This window comes from Cryptomeria japonica, chromosome 7 (genome assembly GCF_030272615.1).
Source record: "Cryptomeria japonica chromosome 7, Sugi_1.0, whole genome shotgun sequence".
NCBI classification, from domain to species: Eukaryota; Viridiplantae; Streptophyta; class Pinopsida; order Cupressales; family Cupressaceae; genus Cryptomeria; species Cryptomeria japonica.
This window is the reverse complement of record NC_081411.1, coordinates 369,658,520-369,677,857: the sequence shown is the minus strand read 5'-3', so window position 1 is coordinate 369,677,857 and position 19,338 is coordinate 369,658,520. Positions and strand designations below refer to the sequence as shown.

Genomic DNA, 19,338 nt, shown 5'->3' with positions numbered 1-19,338 from the left:
AAAAATTATATCTCCACATATTAAAAATATATATATATATATATATATATATATATATATCATTGAAAAGAGATTTTACATAACAACCCTATATACTACTATTAAGTTACACATCACGCATAAAAAGATAATCTAAATCCTGAATTTGAAATGTATTGTTATACAAGTCGATGCCAAATTAATTTTAATAAATTCCAACAATAAAATTAACCGAAAAGTCGCACCCATTAAAATGGTGAAAGGGGAAGGTATAGATTAGGAACCAGATGTTGCGTATTTAATTCATATTACAAATTGCACTTTCTTTATAAATTCAGCAATATCGATACTTTTCTTACGGTTCGATAACATTCCCGATCCGTCCCGCATATTCTTTCAACAGTGGTATTCAATTCTGTAGATTATAAAATGGGGGCAAATACAGTGACATTCAGGCTTTTCAGAGATGAGGAAGTGTATGAAGATTTCGAAGTGGAGAAAATGGCTGCAATAGAATCAGTGGTCGTAAAAACATTTATAGACAGACACACAGGAATGGAGCCTCTGAGGATTCCCATTCCTTATGATAACATCAAAAGTAGGAAAGTGCTGGAGATGGTATTAGACTACTGTAAATTCCATGCTCATGCAAAATCCAACAGTATACCAGTAGTCGATGTGAAGGTATGGGATAATGAATTCGCTGGCAAAGCTCTTGCTACGGATAAAAATCAGGCGACCTTCTGCCAAATTCTTTTGGCTGCGAATTTTCTTAAAATCGAAGATCTATTTCGTTTGGTATGTAAGGCCGCTGCAGAGTTTCTGAAACACAAAAGTGCGGAAGAAGTGCGGCAGATGTTTAAGACAGAGAATGATTTTAGTGAGCAGGAAGAGGAGGCAATCAAGCAAGACACAAAGTGGACCTACGCATAACTGTATTTGTGAAGGTTCTTTGTGAAGGGACATTCACTGATTCCATTTCCACTTGATCTTGTTTCAAATATATTTTATCCTCTAGCTAGTTATTTTAGGTAATCGTTTAGTTCATTGACATTTTATGTTGTTTAAAAACGTGCCATGTGATATATAAGCATTTATCGTTTTAATATACATGTAAATTGTTTTTGTTGAATGCAGTATAGCTTTCTATTGCGTATATCTCTCCTTTGTATCTTTTGCAAGCGATACGATTGACCTATCCTTGTTCATTCAAACTGCTCCCCACCTTCTATATATCACTGCATTTTACATTACTATATACCAAGGCAATTATAATTTTGTTTGATAATTCAATTCCTTAATCTCCACATGCGAAGAATGTTCAAGAAATTTTTAATAGTTATAAAGTTTTATAATAAATACACATTCTATCTTAATTTTTGTTGTCATTTTGTAGTTGTATATAAGTTTGCAAGAGTAACCATCTTATTAAGTAGAAAACAATCAATCACTTTTGAAAATTCATTTTTATATTGTACATATTTAGACATGACACATATTTATATTTATATTGTACAATATGAAAATTCATTTTAATATTGTACAATAAATCCTTCTTTTCATATTCTCTATTTTCCTTTATTTGGTCCTTGTTTGGGGACATATCATAGTGGATATGTGCTTGTCTTTTGGATGCACATATTCTACCTTAAATAAATTTCTCCTTGTAAGGAGTACACAATCACTTTAACATGGGGGCATAGACTCGAGTCTTGATTACATTTTATGCACACACCATAGCTCAATTTTTGTAGTCATATTTTTTAGGGTACTTAGCAAACTATACCCTTTTCTTTGCAATCTTCTTTCGCTAGATTTACTTGGATACAATGCTTTCCTTGGTTATCGTTTACACCATTCCTTGGGGTTGGTACCCTAAAAGTTTGTAATTAATTTTACTAATGAGATTGGATTAAGACAGTAGATCCCAGTAGCGTTACTCACTGTGGTTCTTCTCATCTTGGTTTTCCATGTCAAATCTCGTGCAGTTGTTCGTTGTGTGATTACTTTGATTCATTATTTAAGTTTTAGTTTAAAATAAATTGTACAAAAATATTTAATTGGATAATGTTATAAGATTCATTTACTATTGATTCATGCCCCCCCCCACCCTCTCAATAGTAAATTCATGTTCTATAATTGGTATCAAAGCAAGTGCTTAAAAGAGACTTAATTAGTCTAAGTAGGTCTTAGTTATAAAACACATTGCTAACTTGGAAGGGTCTTCATCTAATAAGGAACTTTTTTTTATGGCACTAACTATGGATTTTGGAGTATTAGAATGGAAAGCTATATTTATCTTTTAGGATTGATGTTTGGAAGGTAGTAGAAAATGGTTATACTATGCTTAAACTTCCCTAAACCGATCCTACAGAGAAAAAGGACTATGAAAACAATGATAAAGATAAAAATTCTTTACTATGTGGTTTATCTAATACTAATTTTGTCAAAGTTATGAATTGTAAGTTATCCAAGGAAATTTGGGACAAACTCGAGAACATTTATGAGGGAGATGACAAGGTGAAATAGGACAAACCAAAAAACTACATGACTCGGCTTGAACTTTTAAAGATAAAAGAAGAACAATAAATTGTAGAATATCTATTAAGAGTGGATGCGATAGTTAATGCAATCAAGAGCCTTAGAGAAATAGTAGAAAACAAAATAGTGGTGCAAAACATTCTAAGATCTTTACCCTCTACTAATAATGCTAAAAAATTTGTTATAGAAGAGGTTAGAGATCTTAAATAAAATACTATTGATGATTTTCATGGAATACAAACTGCATATGGAATGAGAATGTTTGATGAAGAGGCTACTAAAAGGGAAACTGCCTACAAGTCCACAAAGAAGATTAAAAAGGAAAGTTTGGGATCAAACATTAAAATGGATGAAGAACTTGCATATCTGGTAAAGAAACTAAAAAGAATTTACCTTTGAGTACTTCAATTGTGGAATAACCGAGCACTTTTCTACTAAGTGTCCATATGACAAAGATGAAAAAGATAATGAGGAAGGTTTAAAAAATAAGAATAAACGACAATCTTATTACAAACAACAAAACTTCTCAAAAAGGAAGAAAAGCTTATGCATTAAGGAAGGGAATTCAAAATTAGAAGTTAGTAAAAAGTCTAGTACTAAAACATTATTTATGGAAATTGGACCTATCAGTAAAAATAAAAATGATGTGAAGTTGCAAGATGATGAATAAAGTGAAATAAGTCTTAAAGGAGAACTTTCGTGTGCCTTGGAAGAAATCAAGAGATTAAAAATGGATAATTCATAGCAAAAGGTGTTAGCTTTGAAGGAAAGTGATACCCTAAAAAGGGAACTTGGGGAAAGGAATCAAATGATCATCAACATAAAGGTTGAAATTGAAGAAGGTAAAAGATAAATAGAGGTAATCAATTCTAAACTCTTATTAAAATCTGAAAATTGTTTAAAGTTAGAAAGAGAAGTAGTCAATTTGAGGAATGAACTAAAACAAGTGAAGGTAGATTTTGATAAACAAGTTAAGTTTGAAAAGAGTTCAAATTTGGTAGATGAAATGTTAACCAAACAGAGGTCAAATAAGAATACATCTAGTTTGGGCTTTGAAAAATGACAAAGTTCCAATGGCAAAGCCAAAAGCAATAAATTTTTCAGAGCTCAGAGACAACAAAGGTATTCACAATTGCATTTTCCGACTTGAAGATTGACAACAAACAAATATTATTATTTTCATGGTTTTTGTAATCTTTGTAACTATTTTGGTCATAAAGTAGTTAATTGTAGAGTTGTATCGTGAAGGAATGTTAATTTTATCAGTAGAAATTCTTTTAATTCTTTGAAGGATTTCAATGTGATTAGTTTTAACTATTAGAATATGGTCATATTGCAAGAAATTGTAACATGAATTTTTCAAAAAGGAACATGACAAAGAACAAGGTCTTGAAAAATGAGGCAAAAAAAGTATGGAAGAAAAAGGGAAAAAAATCCATGATCGTTTAGACAACATTGCATGCTAACAAGGAAAATCTTTGGATAATGGACAGTGGTTGCCCAAATCACGTGATAGGTGACAAGAATAAGTTTACTACTTTTACTGATTCGAATGGTTGTCTAGTGAAATTCAGAGAGAGGTCTTCAATTCAAGTCCATAGTAAAGGTTCTTTGAGCATTAATGGTATTTTAGAAACAAATAATATCTAGTTTATTGATGGACTAAAATATAACTCACTAAGTATTAGTAAAATGTGTGATAATAGATATTTTATGCTCTTTAATGCTCAACGATGTGAAATAAGGAAATATAAATCATGAAAACTTGTTATTGAAGGTAGAAGAACTGAAATTAATATTTATGATTTAAGGAAGGTAAGAGGTAGAAAATGTATGTTGGGTCAGTATGATGAAAGTTGTCTTTGGTAGAGAAGATTAGGTCATGTGAATTTTCACAATCTTGTTAAAATTAGTTCCATGAATTCAATTAGACACATGCCTAAAATTTTAAAGCCTAAAAATATTGTTTGTAAGGAATGCCAACAGGGAAAGCAAACTAGAATTAGTTTTAAGCCAAAAAAATATTCAATTTTGCAACTTCTAGAGTTAATTCATATAGATCTTTGTGGACCAACTATAACTAGAGGTTTAAAAACTAAAAAAAATATTTATGCTATTTATGGATGAATTTTCTAGAATGATATTGATGACTTTTTCAAAAGAAAAATTAGAGGCTTTTGAAAGATTTAAACTTTCTAGAAAAATGGTTGAAAAAGAAAGTGATTTTCAATTTAACTGTCTTGGATCTAACAAAGGTGGTGATTTTGTTTCTAATGAATTTGATGAATATTATTATAATTATGGTATGAAAAGACAATATTCTACAGCAAGGACACCCCAACAGAATGGTGTAGTCTAAAGAAAGAACTGAATAATTAAATAAATGGTAAGGACTATTCTTAATCAAGCAAAAATATTAGATAAGTTTTGGATAGAAGTAGTGCATACAACTATATAGACTTTTAATAGAGTACAGTTAAGGCCTAATAATAAGAAAATTATGTCTGAACTATGGTATGGTAGACCTATTGTTGTTAAGTATTTCAAAGTTTTTGGGAGTAGATATTTTATTAGAAGAGATGAGGATAATTTGGGAAGTTTTGGTCGTAAATGTGATGAATTTTTTCTTGAATTCTCCACACATAGAAAAGCTTACAAATTTTATAATGCTAGATTATAATGCTAGATTGAAAAAGATTAAATTGAAAGTGCTAATCTGAAAGTGGATGAAGTTGTATAGGAAGATAGCTCTAAAGAAACTATTGTCAACAAGGAATCTAAAAATGTTGCTAAGGATTCTCAAATTAATGCCTCTAAACATGATTTTGATGAAACAATATCTGTAAATGGTGGCTACGTGGTTCTTAAATATGATAGTGAAAAGGCTCCCTCACAATTTGTACAGAAAAACCATCTCATACAATAGATCATTTGTCACAAAGATGCTGGTGTCTAGACATGGAGACGAGTTGCCAAAGAGTATGATGAGGAGGTGTATCTTTCTTCATTTTTTGAATTAGAACCCAAGTTTTATATTGAGGCTAGTAGTGATAAAAATTGGATTATTGCAATGAAAGAGGAATAAAGTTAAATAGAGAAAAAAAAAAAAAGGGGAGATGGGAATTAGTGTTTATTTAGGAACAAACTAAATAAGGATGGGAAAATTGAGAGAAATAAGACTAGACTGGTATGTAAAGGATATGCACAAATTGAGGGGATTGACTTTGATGAAACATTTACTCCTGTAGCTAGATTAGAATATATTTGAATATTTTTGACATTTTTCAATTTATAAGAATTTTAAAGTGTGGCAAATGGATGTTGAACCTACATTTTTAAATGGCTATTTGGAATAAGAGGAATACATGAAAACATGGAATAACTTAAAGGATTAAAATGTATAGGAAAATAAGATTATGTGTTCGAGTTAAAAAAGACCTTGTATGATCTTAAATAAGCTCGTAGGGCTTGGTACTCGAGGTTGGATCAACATCCTTCTTAAATAGGCTTCAACACAGGTACTGTAGGTAGAAATCTATATTTCAAGTCAGTTGATGATCATGTATTCGTGGTAGTAGTTTACTTTGATGACATTGTTTTTTATGGTGATGATACTATTTGCAAAGACTTTGCCACCCAAATGCATATAAAATTCAAAATATGTATATTAGGAGAGATTTAATATTTTCTTGGATTGCAAGTGTCTTAGTTGGATGCTTGTATATTTCTCTCTCAAAATAAATATACCAAAGAGATGCTTACAAAATTTCAAATGAAAAATTGAAACATGTCAGTATACCAATGATCATGGCTTATAAATTGAGTAAAAATGATAATTCACCAAATATAAATTAGATAGAGTATAGGTCTGTGATTGGAAATTTGTTATATCTTACAACATCAAGACCTGATATCATGCAAGTTATGTGCATGGTTGACAAATTTCAATATGATCCTAAGGTTTCACATCTTAATGTTGTTGAAAGGATATTTAGATATCTAAGGGATATAGTAAATTTTTGGTTTTTAGTATCCAAGGACTAATGATTTCACTTTGACAACCTATATAGATGCAGATTTGGTAGGTTGTATCGATGATAAGCATAGCACTAGTGCTGGTGCAATATTTTTTGAATAAGTTGGTTGCTTGGCTAAGAAATAAACATGAGTATGTGGCTTTGTCTACTGCTAAGGTTGAATATGTTGTTGTAGTTTTTTGTTGTACATAGGTTTTGTGTATGCCAAAAATACTCAAGGATTTGAAGGTGATATATGATAAACCCATTTTCATTTTCTATGATAATACTAGGACTATTAACATTTCTAAGAATCTGGTTCTTCATTCATGTACTAAGCATATATTCATTATTATTTTTGTGAGAAAGAGTTGCAAATCATAAGGTTAAACTTCAATATGTTCTTACCAAGAATCAATTGGTAGATATATTTACAAAACTGCTTCCTAACGATACTTTTGAGACTCTTCACACAAGGCTTAGGGTTGTGGAATCTCTAGTCTCACTTTGACTCCAACATTTTCTTAGGCGGAGTGATTTCTTGTTCACATTTATTATCCCCAACCCTTTTTCATTGATGTCAAAGGGGGAGAAATGTGTTGAGTTTTATATGTTTAGATTTCAGGTTTTAGATTTTATGGTGTTTCATTTTTTGTTTTGCAAATTCCTTTTAGATGATTGGATTTGGTTTTGATGGATGGTTTTAGATTTTCCATGGTTTTCCATTGATTTTAATTTGGTTGCAGTGGAGGTATTGGATTTTTTATTTTGTCAGATTTGTTATTGTTTCAGATTTAGTTTTCTTGCACTTTTGAGTTTGCCATGGTTTTCCATTGATGTAATATTACACTATTGACATAACAAAAACCTGCTAAAATGATAGTATAAGTCATTTTGATGACATATTGTCAATCCTCCTCTATTGATATTGGTATTCTGAAACACAATCCCATGGAATCCCCGACACTATTGGAATTGCACAAAAAGGATAAATCGACAATATAGACTTATTCTGAAAATGCACCTTGGAACACTATCAGTATAGCTATACTGATCAAGACTCATCGGCTAGATTTATACTATTGGAATAGCACAAAAACTTTAAATAAACAATAGAAATTATTCCAATTAGCTGGCCATTGGTTAAACTATCTTGATAATTATTGTCAAGGTGAAAACTATCCATCGGTAAATTATTCTGATATGCTTCCATTGAGTCCACAACAATTTTTGAACAATTTTATTTTTTTAAACTGAAAAAGTTTTGTTGAAATTTTGACGAACATAGAAATCGGCATATGTTATACTGATAAACAAACATCCTTGAAGATGACCTTTTTGGCATAGCTATACCACTCACCAAAATGATAGTTCTATTGGATTATTTATCCCGACAACACAAGTCATTCTGAAAACACTACATCGAAATAGCTATCCTGAATAGAAACTCATCGACAAGGCTAATACTATTAGGATAACTTGAAAGGGGTACACTGATTCTAAAAGTTATTCTGATCAGTTATTGTCACCGAACTTGCAACGTACAAAGACTTATGATCTACGAACATTGGCAATGAGTTTGTTGTACACATGACATTGACTTCATCATAATAAGAATGAATGTTTTCTCCACCTCATTGGGAAATGGATGACAGTTCATTATTTTTTTGACAATTTCAAACAAAAATTTTGTAACGTTCTATGGTCTTTTTTGTTGATAGTTGGATGAAAATTTGTGACGAACACCACAAGCATTATCTATGCCACTAACTGATGAATATGGGTCGTGGTTTCGATGTATAATAATTGGTCGTTACAGCGACAAAATTCTAGCGACAAAATTTAAGCCAGGGTTTCGTTGATAAATCAGCAATATTTTATCGATATGTCAGCAAACATTCATCAGAATTAGAAGTCAAATACAGTAGTGATAGCAATAGGCTCATCATAAATAATTCCTAAATCTTTCAACATATGCTTCATCCAAATTACTTGAGTATAATTGCTAGTAGTAGCAATGTATTTAGCCTCTATAGTAGATAAAGAAATAGCATTCTGCTTCTTACTTGCCCAAGAAACCAATTTCTTACCCAAAAGGAATATACCGCCACTAGTACTCTTTCGGTCATCAACATCACCTTCCAAATAAGAATCTATAAAATAACTCAAAGTAAATTCATCATTCTTAGGATACCACAAACTAAAATCAAGTGTCCTTTTCAAATATTTGAATATCCTTTTTATAGCAGTAATATGAGATTCCTTAGGATCAACTTGAAATCTAGAAACATGACACACGACATTCATTATATAAGGTCTAGTTTGAGTCAAATACAACAATCCACCAATCATAGATCTATATCTAGTTTGATTAGCTTTCGGAGAATCATCATTCTTTGTCAACTTACATCTGGTCACCATAGGTGTACCAACTAGTTTAGAGTCCTCAAAACTAAATTTCTTCAATAATTCCTTCTAATATTAGGACTGCGATATAAAAATACCTTTATCCAACTAAGTAATTTGCAATCCCAGAAAGAATTTCATCTCACCAATCATAGACATCTCAAACTCATTCTCCATCTCTTTATCAAATTTCTTACATAGACAATCATTTCCTCCAAAGGTAATGTCATCAACAAAAACTTCAACAATCAAAATGTTAGTATGATCAATCTTGAAATAAAAATTACTCTTAGCAGTACCTTTATTGAATCCAAGTTTCATCAAATACTTGTCCAATCTAGCATATCAGGCTCTAGGGGCTTACTTCAATCCATACAATTCTTTCTTCAATAGGAAAACCATTTCCTTTTCATTTATCAACTAAAATCAATCAGGTTGCTCAATGTAGAGTTCTTCTTCCAACTCACCAGTAAGAAAATTTAACTTGACATCCATCTGATAAACTTTGAAATCTTTGTGAATAGAATAGGGAAGAAATAATCTAATAGCTTCAATTCTATTTACTAGAGCAAAAGTGTCCTCATAATCAACTCCTTCCATCTGTGAATAACATTTACAAACAAGTCAGGCTTTACTTCGAACAACTTCACCCTGTTCATTCAACTTATTCTAGGAATACCCATTTAGTTCCAATTTTATTTTTATCCTTAGGTCTAGGCCCAAGAATCCATCTATTAATTTTCTCAATCTAATTCAATTCTTCTTCCATAGCTTTAACCCAATTTTCATCTTTACATGCTTCATCAATATTTTTAGGTTCAATTTTAGAAATCAACCAAATTTCTTTAGTAGGTCTTATCCTAGTCATCACACCTTTATTCTTATCACCAATAATCTAATTTTATGAATGATTCAACCTCACATGACTAGGAGTTTTAGGATTTTCTTGAATTTTAGGCTCTTGAACACTTTCTTCTGCATAAGTATTTTGACTTTTCTCTTCATTCTTTGAATTTTCTGGATCAATCTAAGCTTGACTTTGGGTTTGCACTTGTTTTCCTTTATCTAAACTAGCATCCTAATCATCAAAATCATATCTGTGAGATCTAATTTGTCTTGCATTACCTTCATCAACCTTCACATTAGTGCTTTCAACAATCTTCCTCAATCTTTTATTATAACACTGATAGGCCTTACTTCTAGTAGATTAACCAAGAAAAATTCCTTCATCACATCTAGCATCAAACTTTCCAATATCTTCATCTCTTTTAATATAGCATCTACTTCCAAATATTCTAAAATATATAATAGTAGGAGCATGACCAATCCATAACTCATAAGGAGTCTTACTAGTATCTGTTGGTGTAAATAATTATTCATGTTTGATATTATTACACCTTACTTAAGTTTACTTAGGATAATGCATTTTATAGTAGCTTGGATATGAGACACTTGGGTGTTTGTGCCACATTGGGATAGTATGTGTAGGAGAATTTCCACCTTTTATGGTGTTGATCTTGTTACTAATCTATCATATCCACTTTTGGTGGGTGATCCACCTCATGTGGAATATTTTATTGTTTCTCCTACCTACCACACCTATTTCCTACCTACCCTTATTTCTTATTGACCCACATGTCATGTTTGTGTTCTCACATATCCATATAGCCTTATCTATATAAGCATGCTCATATTCATTGTATGTAACATGTAATGATCCAGTTGATCAGTATTTTCTTGATAGAATATAGTTTATTTCTATCATCTATTTTTTTCTCTCTTATTTGTGCTTTCCATTACCTCTATATCTTGGAAAAATATCACATGGTATCAGAGCCATTAGAGTGTCATTGGTTTGCCAATTGAGAGAAATTTGATGCTATTTTGGGTTGTGTATTTTGGAACTTTCTATTGCAAGTTATCATTGAAGCTTGATGGGTCAAATCTGAGGTTACCATTGGATTAAGGATATCCAAGAAAGTCATTTTTGACTTTTGTTTCATCCAAATCGGACTTCGGAGGCCAAATCTAGAGGCATTCGAAATTTGAAGGTCGGACAGAAATTTTCCAAAAATTATAATTTTGCAGACAATTTTCAAATAGCAATATCTCACTCATCCAGACTCCTTTTTTCAAGAAATTGTTTTTGTTTTGTAGTAGAATTTCATGATCTATATAGTGGTGCAGGATTTTTATGATTTTTTAATACAAATATTTCTAAAATCATGAAATCCTAATTTTTACAACTTTGGAGGCTTCGTTCGAGCTCATATGGACTCCTTATCAGGTGCCATTTTCTTTTGTGCATAATTTTTTGTCTACTTCCATAATATGCCATTTATTTGTATAGACAATTAATAAACATCTTTTAATGATCCATTTGATCATATTTTACATCTTGATAGAATACAGTTTATTCCTATCATCTATTTTGTCTCTCTTATTTGTGCTTTCCATTGCCTCTAGATCTTTCCAAATTCTCACATGGTCTAGAGCTATCATTGCGACTGGGGTGGTTGATCATGCATCTCAGTTATACTCCTTTTTAGATTTTATTGATGATGATGATTTCACATATGATGATTCTACACATGATGATCACACTTCTTGTGATGGTTAGAATTTTGAGGAGAACTTTGAGTACTTGAACTTAGGGATTCTCACAGGTGATCCCATTCTTGAGCCTTGTGTTTCATCTCCTCCTATTGATATCACATCACCTATTGCACCTGATGATGTGGATAGTGCGACAATTTTTCCTTCATGTGATTCAATGCAACAAGATATACATTGTCTTCTAGCATCAATTTCATGGGATGACTACTTAACACACATTGTAGGTTTGTTTGTGAAATCCTACATTTTTAATTTGGGAGACATCATTGATGATATTCATCTTCTCTTTGATGAAGATGATCCTTCTTTGATTGTTACGAGGGAACACTCTGACCCTCTTGTTCATTCTCTACATGATCATTCTTTTGAGGTTGAGATGATTATGGATACTTATGTAAAATAGTTGGAGTAGGTCTCTTTATGCTTTGAGGAGACATATGAGTCTTTGGGACATGTTCTACTTTCATCTCCACTAGATTTTGGAGTGCCTTTTTCAATAGTGTGGAGCAGTTCACCACCTTTGGAAGGGGTATCTTTCAGCATCGACATGGGGACACTTGAGAAGTTTTCAGAGATTCCATTCATCATGAGTTTTTTTCATACATCTTCCCTTCATGATTCGGGAGACTTCATGGATACACCTTTGGTTTTGTTTCTTCTTAAGGGGAGAAATGTTGTTCAATGTTCATGGAGCAGTTTCTTCATACATCATCGAGCTTCTATCATTGGTGCAGATTCCACATTGAGGGGGGGCTTCCAAGCTTCTCTTCTTCTCTCATATGGGGTGGACTTTCTCCACACATGGGCTTTTGTTCCTCACATACTTCTATGAGAGGTCTCTTGTATAGCTTTCATCTCTCTTTTGGGGGAGGGTTTTTTCCCATTGGGTTTGTCTCTCTTTCCCCACTTTGTGAGAGATTTCATTGCATTGGTTTGCATACATTTGCATTTGTACATGGGTACCTAACAAGGCCTAGTAGTCGGGATCCATCTTGCATTGCTTAGTTGCATTGTAGACTTAAGTGCATTCTCCTAAGTTGAACTTAAGGGGGGGTGTTGGTGTAAATAATTATTCATGTTGGATATTATTATACCTTACTTAAGTTTACTTAGGATAATGCATATCATAGTAGTTTGGGTATGAGACACTTGGGTGTTTGTGCCACATTGGGATAGTGTGTTTAGAATAATTTCCACCTTTTATAGTGTTGATCTTGTTACTACTCTATCATATCCACTTATTGTGGAGTGATAATTCCACCTTTGGTGGGAGATCCACCTCATGTGGAATATTTAATTGTTTCTCCTACCAACCATGCCTATTTCCTACCTACCCTTGTTTCTTATTGAGCCACATGTCATGTTTGGGTGCTCACATATCCATATGGCCTTGCCTATATAAGCAGGCTCACATTCATTGTATGTAACACGTAATGATCCAATTGATCAATACTTTCTTAATAGAATACAATTTATTTCTATCATCTATTTTGTTCTCTCGTATTTGTACTTTCCATTTCCTCTAGATCTTGGTAAAATATCATAGTATCACCTTTGACATTTACCCAATTAAGAGTGTATACTGTAGTACTCACAACTTCTCTCCAATGCACATTCAAAACATTCCCTTCAATAATCATGGATGTAGAAGCTTCTTGAATTGTTCTATTCTTTCTCTACAACACCATTCTATTGTGGTGTCCTAGGAGTAGATAACTATCTCTTAACTCCGTGCTCTTCACAATATGCATTAAACTGACCAGAAGTGAATACTCCACCTCTGTCAGATCTTTGACACTTTAGCTTCAATCTAGTCTCATTTTCAACTATGGCTTCGAAATTATTGAACTTCTCCTTTAAGAAGGTAACCCACATCATTCTTGAATAATCATAAATCAGCAACATGAAATACTTGTCACCCTACAAGCTTCTCACACTAGAAGGACCACACATATCAATATGGACAAGATACAGCAATCCATTGTAATTATATTATTTTCTCTTATAAGTAACTCTTGTCTACTTCCCTAATTGGCATTCCTTACATACCAGATTAGAAGGATTTATTAACTTCAATAGATCTCTCACTTCTTGAGTAGAACTTATCTTAACCATGCAATCAAAATTTACCTGGCACATTCTTCTATGCCACAACCAAATTTCATCAATCTGAGCAATCAAACAACTTTTACTACCAGCATTTAAGAGAAAGTTATTACCTTTAGTCTTTGTACCTGATGCAATCTTAGGTATGGAGCTACTCAAGATCTCACATTATCAACACTCAAAATATGATTCTTTAAACCTTCAACATATGACACATCATCAGTATCATGATTACCATCAAGAGAAATAGAACCTCTACCATGGATTACACAATCTTTGTTATCACCAAGTCTTACTAAATCACCACCACTATCAATTAATCATTCATCTTTCTCCTTGACTTTAGGAACCAATGGTTTCTCCTCATTATTGCAGCTTGTAGAATCTATATTTACAAGATCATCTTCCTTGATAGAAATGAGCACAAATTCAGCTCTTGAATTTCCCTTATCTGAATCATTATCTATCACAGCTTCATCAAAAGCATAATAACACTTCTCATTTTTAGGATTATATGGCTTAAATGGCTTCTTAGGATTTCTATCTCTTTCTGAACACCTTGATGCAAAATGTCCTATCTTATTACATGAAAACCATTTAGGAGGTAACTTTCCTTCACACTTACTGCCACCTTTAGGTAATCTTCTCGCAATAAGTGCTTCAAGCTCCTAAAGCTCTCTTTCTTCATCTTCCATCTCTTTGATCTCTTTCTCATATCTAGATCATACTTTTGTAGAACATTCTCCCAGATCATATCTATGCTTCCCAAGAATAGTAGCTTTGAATGTAGATTCAGTCTTAGGAAGAGAGTCTCCAAACTCACTCAACTCAAAAGAAGGAAGTTTACCAATCAATGTGTCTCTTGTCACATTTATCACAATATAGATCTCATCAATAGCATCATCTTTATGTTTGTAAGAAGGAGGCAAGGATCTCAACATTTTAGCAACAATCTTTGATTATTCTAATACTCCACTAGCATACCTGATTCCACATACAAGCTCATTCACTTTCTGCATAAAAGAAGTAATGTTCTCATCTTCACTCATCTTCAAGTTCTCATATTTCCCCTTCAAGCTCTACAACTTAGTAATCTTCACATGAATATCACCTTCATGCAAGGTCTCCAGTTTTATCTAGATCCCATGAGAATTCTCCAAGTCCATCATATTAGTCATCTCAAAATCTAATAAGCCACTTAGCATTGATGCTTCCTTAGCTCTAATATTACATTTTGCTTCCTTTATCTCATATGGAGTAGTAGGACCATTCTGAGGAACATTATATACATTTTTAGTGATCTTAGAGCACTCTTCTCCAATGCATCTCAAATGACATTGCATCCATCTTTTCCAAAGAGTGCAGCTTGTTCCATCAAATCTCAGACTATCCTTCTTGAAAGCAAAGGTTTTCATCCCGAATCTCCTCAAGTAGTCAAGCTTTTTCTAGAGTATCTAGCTCTGATAACAATTGTTGGCAACAATGCAACAAACTAGGAGGAGGGTGAATCAGTTTGCAAAAAAACTTACTACAACTTAAACCTAAAATCAGATCTGATAATTAACTGTTGAAGCATGAAACAACACCACATCAATAACACACATAACACCAATATTTTTGACATGGAAAACCTGGTTAAGAGAAAAATCATGATGAAAATATACCCACGATGAGATAATATCCTATTAAGAGTAAATAAAATATTACAATGGGGAATGCACACGCATTCAAGTACATTGCCTAGATCTCATTGCTCAAATAAGAATCCCAAAAAGGCTATAACCTTCAAGAAAGACTCACTACCTTACAAGAAGTCTCACTGACTTACAAAAGCATTTGGACTGTAATTCAAATTACATGATCTATGAAATAGCATCTCCATATGCCCGAGTACAGTTCTGGTTACGCTCACTATCAAATCTTCTTTGCAACACACTTCTCTGCACAAAATTACACAAATTCCATGCTACTAAATGATTGATACAATATTCACACATAGAATGATACCTCGCAATGATTATTACATTCATTTATACAAGGCATCAACCTATGAAATATAGGTTGGCTCAAGCCTCAGCACAAATAACAATATAATAACCTCACAGGCTACAACAATACATGCAGACTAAAACAATGTTCTCTAAGACATAGTCTGGACCAAAACAATCATTAGAAATATGAAACACCTCCAACAATTATGCCTTGATCATCTGCAACACAGCACAACACCAAGAATATCGCATAACATGAAGAACATCACCAGACATGGAAAAATATTCAATGATGGGCACAATAATTAATCTGGACCACCAATACGTAGAGAACACAATCTAGAAACATTCATAAGAAATGTGAATTTGACCACAACAAATTGGATCACAAGAATCATCATCATCATCTCTCTATCAGAGATCAAGAACACCAACATAACTAATTGTCAACCTGAAATTTTTTCTTATGGATTTCCAAATCATGAACCACTCGAACTGAGGACACACATCAATGTCTAGAATACATCCCACACATCCATAGCTAAAGATATTATAATTCTAGAGTAATAAAGAGCACAAACCAGAATACCAACTAAGCACAAACAATTGAATAACATCCTCAATACTGGATCTCATAAATCGATCAAATCATCATGCAGACCACTAAATTTCAGCTAAATCAACTAGAGCTAAGTAACTCAAAATGCATTAAATTGTATAAGCTCATATGTAACACACAGGATAAACCAAATCATCCAATCTGACTGCAACACTTGAATACACAGAAGAATATTTTGACATCAATCACAACACATCATTCCAACAAACTTCCCAACAATCTCTAGAAAATTTATTGTTACGAATTCCATGGGATTTTTCTTGTCTTACTGTTGAAATTCATTCTTTATTTTTCTTGATTAATTAATAATTTTGTGGCTAAATAAGTCTACCTTTATTTTTTTAGAATGGTAGTCTTATCTCATAATGTGAGTCCTCTCCAAGGCCATATGATGTGGATTTGGCTTAGTTTATATGAGGAATTAGATGCAAGAAATCATTGAGGATGGGGGTATGTGAGATTGTTATGTAGCTATGACCCACTACCTCCCTATGTGTGGTACCTATCTCTTGGAGGATAAACAAATTGCACACACAAGTGGTAGGGAAAAATGGTCTTTAATAGAGGATCTTATAGTGTGTGTGCATGGTCTGAACACCATGAAGCTGCTATGTGTGAACTGAGGATTATGGATGGTGGAGTATGCAAGATGGATGTTGATATGGTAGAGTATTATATGACTAAGCATTGGACACATTGTAGCCTTATGTTGTGCACTTCCTGATGTTGTGGATGATTATAAATTTTTACTATATGTGTTAAATGCATACATTCCTATGTTATTGTTGCATATTAATGATACAAATGATTGATCATGCTTGTTTAAATGAAAGACCATTATATTTTATGCAAGTGATGCTATAGCATTCAAACTTTGAAATTTTATCATGTCACGATTCTTTTTTTTAATTCTAAGAGTCTACATTTAGATAGATTGAGGATATAAAATGCCTAAAAAGTCACAAATTATTGTCATCTCCAAAGAAATCGAATTTTCTTCCTCTAAAGCATCAATCTCTTTATGCTCTGAACAAGAAAAGTTATGAAGATTAGAGATATCTCCATTATCATTAAATTCCTTTGTTTCCTTTAGCTTCAAGTCCTGTAATGAAGAGTGGATGATTTATTTCCTTGCAAAAATATTAGTAGAGCAAAAAGTTTCATGTTTCCTAACGGGGGCATAGATCGAGATCCTTTCAAGTTTTTCTTTCCCAATAGCCTTGGAGACCTTTTCCTAACTGATTTAATACTTTGAACTAATATTTATTACAAATTTAATATAACACATTTCTTCACCTTCTTCTTTTTTAACTTCCCAAAGGTCTCCCTTTGTTGGCTACTACTGGAGTAAAAAACTCATTCCATGTTGCACCCATTGCATTATCTTTTTAAAGGGATACATATGCCTTATCTATATAGTGATTTTGTTCTTTCAAGTTTTTAATAGGGATATATACAATTTCCTCAACAATCATTTTACAAAAGGGTTTCATGCCTAACCCTAGAGTCCTACTTTTTTGTATTCTCCATCCGAAGAGAACTCAAATTGTTTGTAAAGTTCATCTTTCTATCTTGAAAACAAGAAATTAAAGGGGAATCTTTACTCCCCCATAGTTGATGACCTTTTCCTTCCATAATCCAATGCTTTTCCTTAATCATAAAATCAATACCCTTAATCTCTAGAAGACATAAACTCCTATTGTTTCCTTCTAGACTTAAAACAATGTTCTAATTATAACTTAAAGTATATATCATATTTTGTCAAGGAATCCTCACTAACCCTAAAACCATGTGACTTCTATGGAGCTTTCTACCTACTCATATTATAAGAATGATATAATTTAAAAACTTTTTATACCTTATCACAACTCATAAAATAGAGAGTTTCCTTCCTATTCCATCCTACTTTTTGAATCAAAACATAATTATTCTCATAGGGATCCACTATGTTCATTGAAACAACTATTTGAGATCCATAACTTCGATCTTCCATCACCATATCTTCCCATAACACTTTATCTACCAATTCCTCTATAAGACTATCTTGAGCTTCTTCATAGAAAGATTGAACAAATGACTCTGGTTCATTCTAAGAACATTACCACCTAAATAGATTGAGTTAATAGAGTCATTCCATAGAGACATATTTTTTAAATAACTAAGCTTTGTAGAGGAAAACATACTAGAATCTAATCCTGGGAAGAGACATGAAACATAAATTCTCACTAGAGGAGGACAAAATGGAACAAGAGAAAGGGGGATAAGTGGGCCTGTATCATAATTTTCATGTATATTGGAACAAATAAAATTAGGGCAAGATGATGAAGGATGATCTAACATATGACACAATCCAAAGACCAAAGAAAGATTTTCGTAAAACAAGTTTTGATTGCAACCTTCATGTTTGGAAATAATTTGTAAAGAGGAGAAATTTTTAGTGGCATCCATGAGCAAAGATAGCCAAAATAGAAAATTAGGATTCTCAAAAAATATTAAGTCATTTTTTATTAAGATACCCACTCTATTTCTAATGGATTCAAGAATCTCGATCTCCCTTTATTCAAGTGGAGAATTATGAAGCTGGATCCACATAGGGATGAAATATATAGAAGTTGAGATAGGGTTAAAGTTTGGATGCCAAATTTTCATACACGGACCTAAACTATTATAAAATCAAATTTTGGTTTGAAAAACAACATCCCTCCTTTCTTTGGATTCAAATGAAGTCACAAAAAAACCATTTACATGATCCATTAAGAAAACCTCCAATACTCCAAACTATTTCTCTTCTACCCATTTAAATAACCTTTTTAATCAATAGAGGTTTTCTAAAACTTATATATTATTTCTTGCTGACAAAAATCCAAGGTCTGAGGAGAAAGAGTAACTTCTAAAAAGGTAATACTCAAATTCTTATTGTTTATCAAAGCCACAGTCTCATGCTTCATTGTCACTTTCTCACTTTTAGAATGCATTTGGACTTCACTATGAGTTCTATTTTCATCTTCAAGGTATGTGTAGGATCAGGAGAGGCCAAAAAGTGGTGAGATCTTGACCAAAGTCC

The 19,338-nt window shown here is 32.5% G+C and overlaps 1 protein-coding gene across 1 annotated transcript; it reads left to right on the top strand.

Moving 5' to 3' along the window:
* Nucleotides 1–408: 408 nt before the first annotated feature.
* Nucleotides 409–912, top strand: LOC131035441 (SKP1-like protein 12). The gene has a single exon (XM_057967137.2). The coding sequence runs from the start codon at nt 409–411 to the stop codon at nt 910–912; it is 504 nt and encodes a 167-aa protein (XP_057823120.2).
* Nucleotides 913–19,338: the final 18,426 nt, after the last annotated feature.

Bases quoted from the DNA above. Each gene is read 5' to 3' on its own strand.
- LOC131035441 (XM_057967137.2), top strand. From the start codon at position 409: ATGGGGGCAAATACAGTGACATTCAGGCTTTTCAGAGATGAGGAAGTG.